This window comes from Rhinatrema bivittatum, chromosome 9, assembly GCF_901001135.1.
Source record: "Rhinatrema bivittatum chromosome 9, aRhiBiv1.1, whole genome shotgun sequence".
NCBI lineage: Eukaryota > Metazoa > Chordata > Amphibia > Gymnophiona > Rhinatrematidae > Rhinatrema > Rhinatrema bivittatum.
In genome coordinates this window covers 204,543,468-204,557,037 of record NC_042623.1, presented here as the reverse complement: position 1 = coordinate 204,557,037, position 13,570 = coordinate 204,543,468, and the positions used below count along the sequence as shown (strand labels likewise).

At 45.3% G+C, this 13,570-nt stretch overlaps 1 protein-coding gene across 2 annotated transcripts in view; it reads left to right on the top strand.

Annotated features, from left to right (window-relative positions):
• Positions 1-13,570, top strand: part of PLOD2 (procollagen-lysine,2-oxoglutarate 5-dioxygenase 2) — a 244,211-nt gene that overhangs the window by 205,497 nt on the left and 25,144 nt on the right. For both annotated transcript variants that reach the window (XM_029615873.1, XM_029615874.1), the window contains 2 exons: positions 1,258-1,371; positions 6,286-6,351. In XM_029615873.1, the coding sequence (XP_029471733.1) occupies positions 1,258-1,371; positions 6,286-6,351 (180 nt within the window). The remainder of the gene's footprint in view (positions 1-1,257; positions 1,372-6,285; positions 6,352-13,570) is intronic.

Genomic DNA, 13,570 nt, shown 5'->3' with positions numbered 1-13,570 from the left:
CATTGCTTATAATTTAACATTTTTGTTCAGACCCCCAGATAAAATATTAATCTTTTCAGATCTAAAATATACATTTGTTTCTTATATTGTAAAGCAAGGGTGGGGCAAACTATGAAACATGGGCCACTTGCGGCCTGTAGGCGTCTTTCTACTTGGGCTGTGGTGGCATGCATGTCCTGTCCCACAGCAGTGATATCGCTTGCGTTGGCCTGCAGATGTCACTTCCTCCTTTGGGCTGGCAGCAGTGATGTCATTGTTGCAGGCTGGGTCAGGATGTAAGGCTTCCTTCCTGTTCATGCAACTCTGAGGAGGATCCCCCCAATCCTCAACCAGAGCTCCGGGGAGGAAAGGGCACCCCCACCAAAAAGATTAGCCTGCCATTTAGGCAGTGGCCACCATGGTGGCCCTCAGGCTAAAACGTTTGCCCACCCCTGTTCTAAATTCCTTCTGTTTCTACCCTCTAATATTATGGGCATCGCATCTGAAACAAAACTGTTAAATTAAGACAAAAGACTTAATTTATCTTCCTTCTAAAAAATATTTCCAGCCACTAAATTCAGAAGATATAGACTGTATTTTAATAATTCCAAGTAGTTTTCTGTAATTGTGAAACAAGTAAAGCAGCATTGTCCCCATTCTGTTTTGGATCCCATTTTGGGAGATACAGTCTGACACCTTCTGCATTTTGTAACCACAAATTTTCATCTTGGTTTTTTTTCCAGCTAAAAGATTGGTTGCATAAGAAAGAAGCTGGAAAGATATATTTTGTGCTTGGTATCTTTAATCTTCTTTAACATTCTTTAATCTTCCCTTTAATATAGTGGGTTTCCTTCCAATTTCTTTTCTAAAGAAAAAGCACAGCCTGAAGTTTCCCAATGCACATCTGTCACACTTCTTTCTATTCTAGGGATAGGAGATTCTGTTAAAATAACTCTTTATTTCTAGGCTACCTAAACTAAGGATTAGAATAGTGTCTCACGTTTCTTTTCCTGTGGTTTTGATTTTTCAGTGCTTGGTATCATTAATTCCTTTAGTAAAACGACTGCATTGGTTTTTTTTTTTATATCATAGATGTAAATAAGCATGTTACATGTGTATGTGAGCAGAACATGTTCATGGCTTATGAAACTCAATAGTAAAGTCAACACTAAGCATGATAATAGATTGTGCTTGATACTTTGATAGGAAGAAATATGTGCTTTATTTATAATTGCTGCTGTGTTAAAGAAAATGACTTATTTTTCCTCCTTGATATAGGGTGTTTTCATGTACATTTCAAACAGGGAAGAATTTGGAAGACTTCTTTCAACTGCTAACTATAACACTTCACATTTCAACAATGACCTCTGGCAGATTTTTGAAAACCCAGTGGTAGGTACATTAAACAACTTTTAAGATTTGCAGGGATGATGTGTTCCAGTACACAAGTGGTTAGCCCAAAGTCTAGTTTTATCTCCCTAAAATCATGGCATTACTATGTGACTAGTGGGAATAAACCAGCTCACTGCCAAATTCAATGGGTACTTGTATGTGAGAAATAACTTTCATTTTGACAGTGAACTGTATACCCAATCAGTGAAAGTCTATTGCATTTTGACCCTTATTCCCATTGTAGAGAAGCAGGCAGTGCTGAAATGTGCTGGTTATAAAAGAACATAGGGAGGGTAATGTTCAAAGCCATTTTTGCAAGGGTGTTACCCACAGAAATGGGCTTTTTGAAAATTTCCCTCCCTGTACACGGATAAAGTTGCACGCATAGTGCCAGTACATACATAACTTTTCTTTCGGAGAGAAGGGGCGTTCTTGGTACTGGAGTTGAGAAATGGATTGCACTTACATGTATACTTTTGAATTTTCAAAAGTATGCATGCATTTTTTGGTTGGGAATATGCAGGCTGTTTTCCTGAGCTAATTTTCAAAATGAAACGCTGCAGGTAGCCGCAGACTTTACACCATTTTATAATGTGCATAAGGAGGGTAAAGTCTGAACATACCATTTTACATGCAGACTTTACCCTGAATTTTCAAAGCAAACTTGTGCGCACAAGTTTGCTTTGAAAATTCTTGGGTATTTGACCCAGTACACACACAGGTTCACTTGCACGAAATTGCACCTCCTTAAAAATATGCAAATAAGTTCCAGCTCTGCTCCCTGGAACATTTCTCTCCAGTGCGCATAATGATAGTACATGTGCAACCGGGTCACACTTTTACATTTTGCCCCAGGCTATTTTCTAACAGCAATTTACACACACAGGAATACATTTTTCTCCCAGGACAAGCAGGATGGGAGTCCTCACATATGGGTGACGTCACTGGATGGAGCCCTATCACGGAAAACTTTGTCAAAGTTTCTAGAAAGCTTTGACTGGCACACTGAGCATGCCTAGCATGCCTTGATACCTGTATCCACAGGGGTCTCCCTTCAGTCTCTTTTTTTCCACGAAGCAGCTCTCCTCGTGTTCAGGAGCTCTGTGAGAGATTTCTCACTATTTTTCCTCATGGAAACACTTGAAGTTTTACTTCACAAATAATTTTTCCTTACACGGGTCTCCCTTCACGTACATTTCATCAATGCTCGGTGAGTACTATGCCCTGTTTTTTGGTCAGTTCCTGTCAACTCACTAATGGTTCCCCCGGGTTACCAACTGAATTGCGGCCTTCTTTCTCCCTATGTCTATCAACCTCGGTCAGCCCCACGATGCCTGCGAGTGTCCTTCCTGCGATCCTCCACTGGGTTCATCGGGGCTAGAGGGATAGGGATGTCCATGGTTCACATTGCCGCCAGGGCCACCGTCGATGCCATCGATGCTCTCATCGATTCCATCGGTACCTCCATCAATTCCCTTGATGCCCTCAACCATGCCATCGATGCCTCCATTGATGCCACCCATGCCGCCATTGATGCCCTCATCGATGCCGCCGGTGCTTTTGTTGATGCCTTCGCCAATGCCGCCTTTAATGCTGCCATTGATATCGTCGATAACACCGAAGCACCTAAATCAATGCCCTCGACTAAACAAAATGCTCCATACTTCGGGTTCTAAACCAGGGCCCTGTGTAATCCTTGGGCAATAAACAGTGCCAGGAGCAGTGGAGGCATGGTAACAGTCCATTACCAATTGCCATCCGACACAGTGAGGGGGCATCCTCCTCAGCACTGGAGAATGACTGGGCCGAGCACCATGGGAATCATTGTCACTGATACGGTGACCGTCCGCCACTGACACCATCCATAAGAACATAAGAAAATGCCATACTGGGTCAGACCAAGGGTCCATCAAGCCCAGCATCCTGTTTCCAACAGTGGCCAATCCAGGCCACAAGAACCTGGCAAGTATGTTCTTATGTGCCTGAGTTGCATGGGAAACATCAGGGAAGACATGTACTTTTTGACCACAAAAATTACGAGCCTTATTCTGAAAATATTTAAGGAAAAACAGGTCTTTTTCCCGCTTCAAAGAAAAAGAGACTAGCAATGTTGCTCTTGAGTTAATTATGTCCATGGAGTCTTCTAAAAAGGTGGAGACCCCTGGGATTTCCAAAATATCAACTCCACCCTCTTGAATTTGCAACGTTTTTCTCTTCGGCAAATAATACATTTTAGATACTAATGGGATTTTCTCAATTTCAATAGATAATATTTCAGTAATATATTTTTATATAATTCATCAGCCAACAATAATCTTGAAATTGGAAAATTAAATAACCTAAGGTTAAATGATCTCAAGTCATTTTCCATCAATTCAATCCTATTGTGTAATATCAAATTATCTTTAATAGAAGATGCATTATTAGCCTGCAAATTGTTAACTAGTGGGTTCAAATTTGCAACTGCTTGCTCAACCTTCTCAGTTCTACAATCTAATTCCTCAAATTTTGCTCTAGTTTCCACAGAAAAAGTATGCACATTGAATATAGATCTATACAGTTTCTTGTCAGTTTTAGCAGACAGCCTCCACACATCCAATAAAGTTACATTTTCTGGTTCTACATTACTCTCCACCCCTTCACTACATATTTCAAGAATTATAGATGGACACTTAACCTTGGTATTATTCCCAGTTGCCTTGCCACACAAAACTATAACATCCGAATGTATATTCCCCTCTGGAGCAAACCCGTTTCCATTTAGGGTATGGATTGCTACCACTGAGGGATCTATAACCTGCTCAACTCCTTATGAATCGGCTTATCATGGGTTCTCTACAGACTAAGGGGCGGATTTTAAGAGCCCTGCTCGCCTAAATCCGCCCAAATCCGGGCGGATTTAGGTGAGCAGGGCCCTGCGCGCCGGTGAGCCTATTTTACATAGGCTCACCGGTGCGCGCAGACCCCGGGACTCGCGTAAGTCCCGGGGTTCTCCGAGGGGGGCGTGTCGGGAGCGGCCCCGGTCGTCGCGGCGTTTAGGGGGCGTGTCGGCAGCGTTTTGGGGGTGGGTCCAGGGGCGTGGTTATGGCCCGGGGCGGTCCGGGGGCGTGGCCGCGCCCTCCGTACCCGCCCCCAGGTCGCGTCCCAAGGCCTCTCTCTCTCACCAGGGTGAAAGGGTTTTCCACATCTTGGACTGTAAGCGTGCACTTGCATTCTATCTAGACCGAACTGCACTCCATGGGAAATACACCCAACGCTTTCCTTCTTTGACAAGGACAAGCTGCGAGTTCCAGTGGGCAAACAAACTCTCTCATACTGACAAGCATACTGTATCGAATTCTGCTATGACAAAGGAGGCCTTTCTCTCTAGGGGTGAGTGCAGGCACATTCTGTAACTGCCATGACAACATTGGTACCACACTATCGTTCAGTACCAATTGCCAACATTTCCTAAGCTGCGACATGTAGTCCTCTTCACACATTCATAGCCCTCCACTGCTTAGATATGGAAGTCTGTCAAGACTCTGCCTTTGGCCAACCTGTCTTGAAAAGTTTCTTCCACTATAATCCCCAACTCCTTCCACTACCACCTGCTGTGATTTCAGGCTGCCTCATCATTGCCAATAGCACCCCAATTATTGTGCCTCTGCACCAGTGGTCTGCTATTGGCCTGTTGTAATACGAGTCAACCTGTAGCTTGCTAATCACCCATATGTGAGGACTAGCATCCTGCTTGTCCTGGGAGAAAGCAGAGTTGCTTACCTGTAACAGGTGTTCTCCCAGGACAGCAGGATGTAGTCCTCACGAAACCCACCTGCCACCCCGCGGAGTTAGGTCCGCTAACGTTTATTATTTTATTTTTCACTCGCACTTTTTGCTACAAATGAGACTGAAGGGGAACTCTGTGGTCACAGGGATCATGGCATGCTGGGCATGCTCAGTGTGCCAGTCAAAGCTTTCTAGAAACTTTGATAGAAAGTTTTCCATGATAGTGCTCCGTCCAGTAACGCCACCCATATGTGAGGTCTACATCCTACTGTCCTGGGAGAACACCTGTTACAGGTAAGCAATTCTGCTTTCTAAAAGTATATATGCAAGCAAAAGGCATTTTACACTAGTATGTAGGCCCTTTGAAAATTACCCTGGGGTTTGTACACACAAAAGTATGCGCGGAAACAATTTTATGCTTTTTTTTTTTTTTTACATGCATTTAAGAGGCATTCCCGAAGGCAGAGTTAGAGCAGAGAAACCACTTATACGTGTGTTTTCTGAAATCAAAAATATGCGCATAAACATACAAGTGAATCTTTATACCTGCTCCCATACTAGGAGTGCATGTATGCCACCAAAGGGTTCGTTCATATTCGCTAATTTTCAAAGTGGACATTTGCATGTAAGAGCACTTTGAAAATTATGACTGTGTCCGTGTGTTAATGCAAAATTAATGCTAATGAGGTAATAAGATATGCAAAATGGTGCACTGCTATTATGGCAGCAAAAATTAACATGCATTAAAGCACACAATGTAATTCAGATCCATTAAGACAAAAACTCACTACATCCTCACCCCCGCCACTAAAGTTTTTGTGATACTGTCTGCATTATTGTACGTACATTATTTTGTGTGCTGTGTGCCTCATTTGCATATAATTAACATCTGCCATGAATATGTGTTAATGGATGATTGTAGCGCTGTTTGGTACATCAGTTCCTTAGATAACTAGCTATGTTTCTAAACCTGAGCACAGATTGTGATATTTTTGAAAGGCATAATAGAAATCCTGTAATCAGAATTATTTATGTCTATTTATTGCAGTAGCAGCATATTTTTAAGCAATTTGTTTATTTGCATATGTATGAATTCATTAACATTTAGCTAAGGTTTAATTCTAACTGCCACTTTACAATTTTCAGGACTGGAAGGAAAAGTACATAAATCAAGACTATCCTAAGATCTTTACAGAAAACATTGTGGAACAGGTAAGGCGTTAATACTTTGATTGTTAAGACTGTCAACTAAGTAACACCTTAAAGAAAACGTTCAGTTGACAGAGCGAAAGAAGCAAATGTGAGAGTAATTCTGAAATTGGAAAGTCCCGGGGTGAAGCAGTAGAACAGTAGCAATGGTTGTAATTTAATAACACATGTTGATCAGTCAATACATACATGTGAACAGTGAACACAGGGATGCCAAATGAGGGTTTCATCAGCCAGCCCTGGCATTGAGAAAACTCATGTCGAGGCTTCTTTGATGCCCCAGGTTATTGGAGGTAAAAAGGAAGAAACGTTATGTGAACTTGCATGCTTCATTTCCATGCAGTGATGACACACTGACAAAGCTGGTAGAATGACAATGACTGACATGACTGCAATGGTCTGACCTGGCAAAGATTCTGTATACAAAATGAAGCCACAGAAAGTATACATGCAACTTCAAAAGTAAACTCTATAATAATTAAAATTGTCCATGTTGAATAATGAGCCACCGTTTTCCCTGTGGAAACTTTATTATTATTATTATGATGATCATTTTATAGCACATAGCAGATGTATGCAGCACTGAGTAGAGATAAGTAAGAGACACTCCCTTGTCCTTGGAGTTTACAATCTAGTCAAAACAGACAGATAAGACATTTATTTATTTATTTTAAAACTTTTATATACTGGTGTTAGTGGGGACATCACATCGGTTTACATATGAACAGCAGGTAAGAAAATTACATTTTAACAGGGCATGGGAACTGGGCGGGTGAAAACAACAGCGAAGCATAGAAAGATAGGGAAAAACCGATAACATTAAACGAACATTAAAAGCATTAGTAACATTAAATACATCAGTAACCTAAGGTGATAATAATGGGGTTTAGCATCCTATTCATAGTTCCTCTGTATCGCTCCATGGTGAGACTGCACCTTGAATACTTGTGTACACTCCATGTGAGACCGCACCTTGAATACCTTGTGTACAATTCTGGTCGCCGTATCTCAAAAAAGATATAGTTTTGATGGAGAAGGTACAGAGAAGGGCGACCAAAATGATAAAGGGAATGGAACAACTCCCCTATGAGGAAAGACTAAAGAGGTTAGGACTTTTCAGCTTGGATAAGAGACGGATGAGGGGGGATAAGATTGAGGTGTTTAAAATCATGAGAGGTCTAGAATGGGTTAATGTGAATCAGTTATTTACTCTTTCAGGTAATAGAAATATTAGGGAGCACTCCATGAAGTTAACATGTGGCACATTTAAAACTAATCGGAGAAAGTTCTTTTTCACTCAACTCACAATTAAACTCTGGAGTTTGTTGCCAGAGGATGTGATTAGTGCAGTTAGTGTAGCTGGGTTCAGAAAAGGATTGAATAAGTTCTTGGAGGAGAAGTCCATTGCCTGCTATCAAGTTGACTTAGAAAATAGCCACTGCTATTACTAGCAACAGTAGCATGGAATAGACTTAGTTTTTGGGTACTTGCCAGGTTCTTATGACCTGGATTGGCCAGTGTTGGAAACAGGATGCTGGGCTTGATGGACCCTTGGTCTTACCTAGTATGATATGTTCTTATGTTCTTCTTATTGAGAAAAACTAAACTGGGTGGATTATATGCAGATCAGTGTACTTTAACTGAAAAGCTGAGCCATCCCAGTTAGGGGCAGTGCCAAGGCAACAACTCGGGCAGTGCTCCCATCTGGAATTTCCTTGCTGTGAAGGAGGGGGAAGAATTCTGGGTCCAAGAACAATCAGCTCTGGGCTAATGGAGAGGAGGTAGGCCAGGGAGGTGGAACCCGGGGCTGAACCTCCACCAGCCTCTTTCTGTCCTCGGCGGCCTTCCTATCCTACCTATCGTGATGGTAGAGGGAACCAACAGTGGAGATGGCCATGTCCAAGACACACAACAAATAGCTTTTTAAGGCTCAATTAGTAAGGACAATCATATTTTTTGGCACTCTTTATTAAATGTGTTATGAGAATTTCTTGGGATCACAAGCCAAGTTGGCTTCAACGGCCAAGATAGGCCTTCACTAAGAGAGATCCTATGGTTATCCTATGGCTCTTCTATGGACTGGGGGTCAAATCACCGATGGACAACATTAGGGGTGAGGCTTTGACAGTCTGGCTCTCTTGGGAGCATAAAGAATTATGTAGAAGGTTTTGGCTTTTATGGCCAGACCTATGATTAAAATTGTAAATGACAAGTGTTGATGTGGAAGCTTTGAAGTAAAAATTAAGACCCGCATGTGTGCGCACATGTGCACGGGTTTGCCGGCACGAGCACATCGTGCTGATTTTCTAACATACACCCGTATATGGTATAAAATTGTCTATCCGCGCTTTCCTAGCATCTAGCCAGATGGACTCATGACCAATGGGTTATGTGCTCCCCTGCTAGCAGATGGAAACAGAGTCAGGTTTCAAAGCTATCATCACCCTAGATATACCCCTGCAGTGACTCAGCCATTCAGTATCTCTCCGTCTCCTGGCAGATGTGGATTGTGCTTTCCCTATCAGGAACACTGTACTCTTTAGAAGAGGAAACTTTACCTTTAAATTTTACCGTTAAATTGGCGAAAGTTCGAGCCCCACTCCTGCAGTGATACCTAATAGTCCCTCCGTTGAGAATTCCTGAGACGATTTCCGAGATCTCTCAGAGGTGTGCCTTGGTCCGGTAACTGGTTCCTGGCGTGGACTTTGCAGCTGAAAGGCAGCGGGTGCAGGAAGCCAAGGGTGGCAGTGACAGCCTATGCCCTCTGCCCACAGCCAAAGACCATCTGTACTTACCTGGGCACAATGCTTACCGGCTAAGTAAAGAAGAACTCCTCTGATTCAGAGACATGGAAGGGCTTTGGTAAGTCTTTCCTCTGGTCTCCTTGCTTGGCGCACCATACCGACGATGTTTCCAATCCCATTAGGTCAAGGGAAGGGGGTTTATGAGCAGGTTGAGCAGCCCCTTTGATGGGCTAGGCCCCGCTTCAGGCTCGGTGGGCACTCCACGTGACAGTTCGCGGGGGCGCCATCTGTGTGCAGTTTGGTGTGTCGCCATTTTCCCCCATTGACCGTCAGTACACGCAGTGCGGGCCGGCCCTGTTGTGCTCCTAATACATGCATAAGTGTGCGCACATCTGCGCACATAGCCACACGCACAACCGCACGCATAAATACACGCATACATTCATGCACAACCGTATGCTTATACTTACATACGTCGGGGCAGATTTGTGCAAGCTCAGGCGCTAACCGGCTGAATGCACAAGCTAGTTAACTATGGCTCCGGCAACAAAGAATCACAAACGACACTCCCTTTGTGTTGCCTGCCATATTAGGGCTGCACAGTCTGACCTAGAATCCTTCCTGTGTCAGCACTGTGAGGAAGCACAGGGAGGGCTGGACTCAGAACTTCTCCAAGCCCGGCCCCTCCCAGTCAGAGGATGAGTCTGCCAAGACCTTATCTGGTAGCACCCCGGATCTGAGCAATCCCAGGTCTGCATCCTCCCCAGGAGATGGCAGTTCAGCAGCCCCTACCCCAGTTCCTCCTGGGCTAGGTATGGATCCAGCGACCTGTTCTTGGGTGGCATTTTTTCAGGGCCTTCAAGCCTGTGTTCAGGTGTAGTCAGCTGCTGCCTCTGCCCAGAATGAGGAGATAGGGGGCCGACTATCCCTCTTCTATCAGAGGTGGGTCAAGATCACGTCAGACAAATGGGTACTGGACATCATACAAGAAGGATACGCTCTAGAATTTCATAGCATCCTTCGGGACATGTTCATGATATCACCTTGCCACTCCCAGCACAAAAAACTGGCAGTGGAATCCACGTTGATAAGACTCCTCAGTTTTAGGGCTATAACCCTGATTACTACACCCCCAGGAAAATATGGGGCATTATTCCATCTATGTAATCATACCCAAGAAGGAGGGTTCATTTTACCCCGTACTGGATCTCAAGATCCTCAATCGTCATCTACGGTTAATTCATTTCTGCATGGAAACTATTCGCTCCGTCATAAGACCGTACAACCAGGAAAGTTCTTAACATCCCTGGACCTTTCGGAGGCCTACCTTCATATCTCAATCTGTCAAGACCACCATCGTTTTCTATGCTTTGCGGTACTAGGCCACCATTATCAGTTCCAGGCGTTGCCGTTCAGCCTGGCAACCGCCCCCAGAACATTCTACAAAATTATGGTGGTTGTAGCGGTGGCACTGAGGAAAGAAGGGATCCTGATGCACTCTTACTTAGACAACAGGCTGATCCAGGCGAAGTCATTGGAAGAGAGTCTTCAGGTGACCAGCAGGATCAGGTCCCTTCTTCAGGAACTCTGTTGGGTCGTGAACATGAACAAGAGCATCCTCAATTCCTTCCAGTTCTTAGAGTACCTGGGTGTCCAGTTCAATACCAAGCAGGACAAGGTCTTCGACCCTCCCTCGAGGATAAGGAAACTGATATGCCAAGAGCATCGATTGATAAACACAATGCACCCCAGGTGTGGCACTATCTCCAGGTCCTCGGCCTGATGGCATCAATATTTGAGGTAATACCGTGGATGAGGACACACATGTGGTCACTCCAACACTCCCTGCTGTCACATTGGAACCCACTATCTCAAGACTACTTGATTTGCCTCCATCTACCGATGGAAGTATGTTCTTGGCTCCAGTGGTGGCTACAGGAAGTGCATCTAAGTAAGGATGTAAGCCTGTCCCCACCGAACTGGCTAGTCCTCATGATGGATGCAAGCTTCCTAGGGTGGGGAGCCCACTTTCAGGAATGTACAATCCAGGGGTGATGGACCAAGGAAGAGGTGCACTGGAACAGAAACCACCTGGAAGCCTGAACTGTCAGATTAGTTAAGCCACAGGCTCCAGGGACAAGCAGTCTGCATGATGTTAGACAACACAACAGTGGTAGTCTATATCTACTGCCAGGGAGGATCCGAAAGCCACCAAGTGTCTCTGGAGATAGACCCCCTTATGGAATGGGTGCAGTTAAATCTACAAGGGATCTTGGCCTCCCACATCGCAGGAAAAGACAATGTCTGAGTAGACTTTCTCATCAGGAAGAGTCTGGATCCAGGAGAAGGGGCATTGTCAACCAGAGCCTTCCAGCTCCTAGTAGATCGCTGGGGACTCCCATCCATTGAACTACTGGTCACGTCTCACAATGCGAAGGTCCTCCAATTCTTCAGTCACAGAAGAAGGGCTCCCAAGGGATCGACGCCCTTGTCCAGACCTGGCCGGAGGAGGATTTACTGGATGCCTTCCCTCTGTGGCCTCTACTGGGCAAGGTAATTTGCAGGATCAAATGCCACAGAGGATTAGTCTTTCTGGTGGCCCTGGATTGGGCCAGATGCCTGTGGTATGCAGACATGCGGAAGCTTCTGATGGAGAGCTCCCTATGCCTGCCCCACACAGGGACCATCTCCAACAAGGTCCAATCCTTCACGAAGACCCAACTCAGTTTTGTCTGGTCCTTGAGAGGGCTCGCCCGACGAAGCTTTGATATTCGGCAGCTGTAATCACCACCTTGCTCCGCGCGTGGAAGTTCTTGATGTCCCTGGCGTATGTTGGATCTGTAGAATATTTGAGGCCTGGTGCGAAAAACACAGGATGCCCTCATAAATGAACAAGAACCCCATGATTCTAGAATTCTTACAGGACGGCCTGAACAAAGGACTTTCTCTCAACTCCTTGAAGGTCCAGGTGGCTACTAGAGATGTGCTTCGTTTTTTTTCTACCGGGTCATTTTTTGACTCGGATACTTCATGGTAAAATTCGGGTTTTCTCGTTTAGTTTTTTTGAAAAACGAAACGAGGAAACCCGAAACCGGGCCAAAAAACGAAGCGGGAAACGAAGCTAAAAAAGCCCCCACCGCAAGCATTTAAAATCATTTTTGAACATACATACAAACTCCCCCCCCCATCCCAATCCCTCCCCAAGACTTACGAACATCCCTGGTGGTCCAGCGGGGTCCCGGGTTCCATTTGCCCTCCGTGCTTGGTGTGCTACTGCAAGCCGTGCTCCTCAAAATGGTGCCGAATAGCCTCTGAACTACCATGTCACAGGGGCTACCGGTGCCATTGGTCAGCCCCTGTCACATGGCCATCGGCGCCATCTTGTGCTCCTATCATGTGACAGGAGCTGACCAATGGCACCAAAAGCCTCTGTGACATAGTATGGGCAAAGGCAGCCGACAACAAAATCGCTCCCGGACCCCCGCTGGACCCCCAGGGATTATTGGCAAGCCTTGGGGGGGTCAGGAGGGGGCTTGCCAATAATCCCTGGGGGTCCAGCGGGGGTCCGGGAGCGATTTCGTTGTCGGCTGCCAGTAATCAAAATGGCGCCGAAAGCCTTTGCCCATACTATGTCACAGAGGCTTTCGGCGCCATTGGTCAGCTCCTGTCACATGATAGGAGCACAAGATGGCGCCGATGGCCATGTGACAGGGGCTGACCAATGGCGCCGGTAGCCCCTGTGACATGGTAGTTCAGAGGCTATTCGGCACCATTTTGAGGAGCACGGCTTGCAGTAGCACAGCGGGCACGGAGGGCAAATGGAACCCGGGACCCCGCTGGACCACCAGGGATGTTCGTAAGTCTTGGGGAGGGATCGGGATGGGAGGGGGGGTTGTATTATAGTTAATTTAAATGTTTGGGGTGGTTTTTAATTTAAAAAAAAAAATGTGCCCCTCTCCCCATGCAAACCCGAAAAACGAAGTTTCCCCGAAGTTCGGGGAAAATCCTTTTCAGGTTTCGGGGCCCCCGAACCACTACGAATTAGGCAATTTCGTTGTAATTGCCTAATTCGTGATAAACGACTGCACATCTCTAGTGGCTACTCTCTCCTGTTTCAGAGGCAAGGTGAACGGAGCCCACCTGTCGATACATCCAGACTTGGCCCATTTCCTAAAAGGAGTTAAACACCTCCGACTACCCTTAAAGTGGCTGGTCCCCCTATGGAATCTCAATCTATTATTGGGCTTCTTAGCAGGGCCTTCCTTTCGGCCGCTGCATGCTCTAACTTTACATCTGTTAATGCTGAAGACTGTATTCTTGGAGGCGATATGCTCAGCTAGTCGCATCTCTGAACTACAGATGCTGTCATGTCTGGAGCTGTTCTTCCGGTTGACTCCAGGAACGTTGCAGCTTTGCACTGTCCTTCCTTCTTGCCAAAGGTAGTCTCGGAGTTTCACCTGAACCAGTCCATTTCCTTA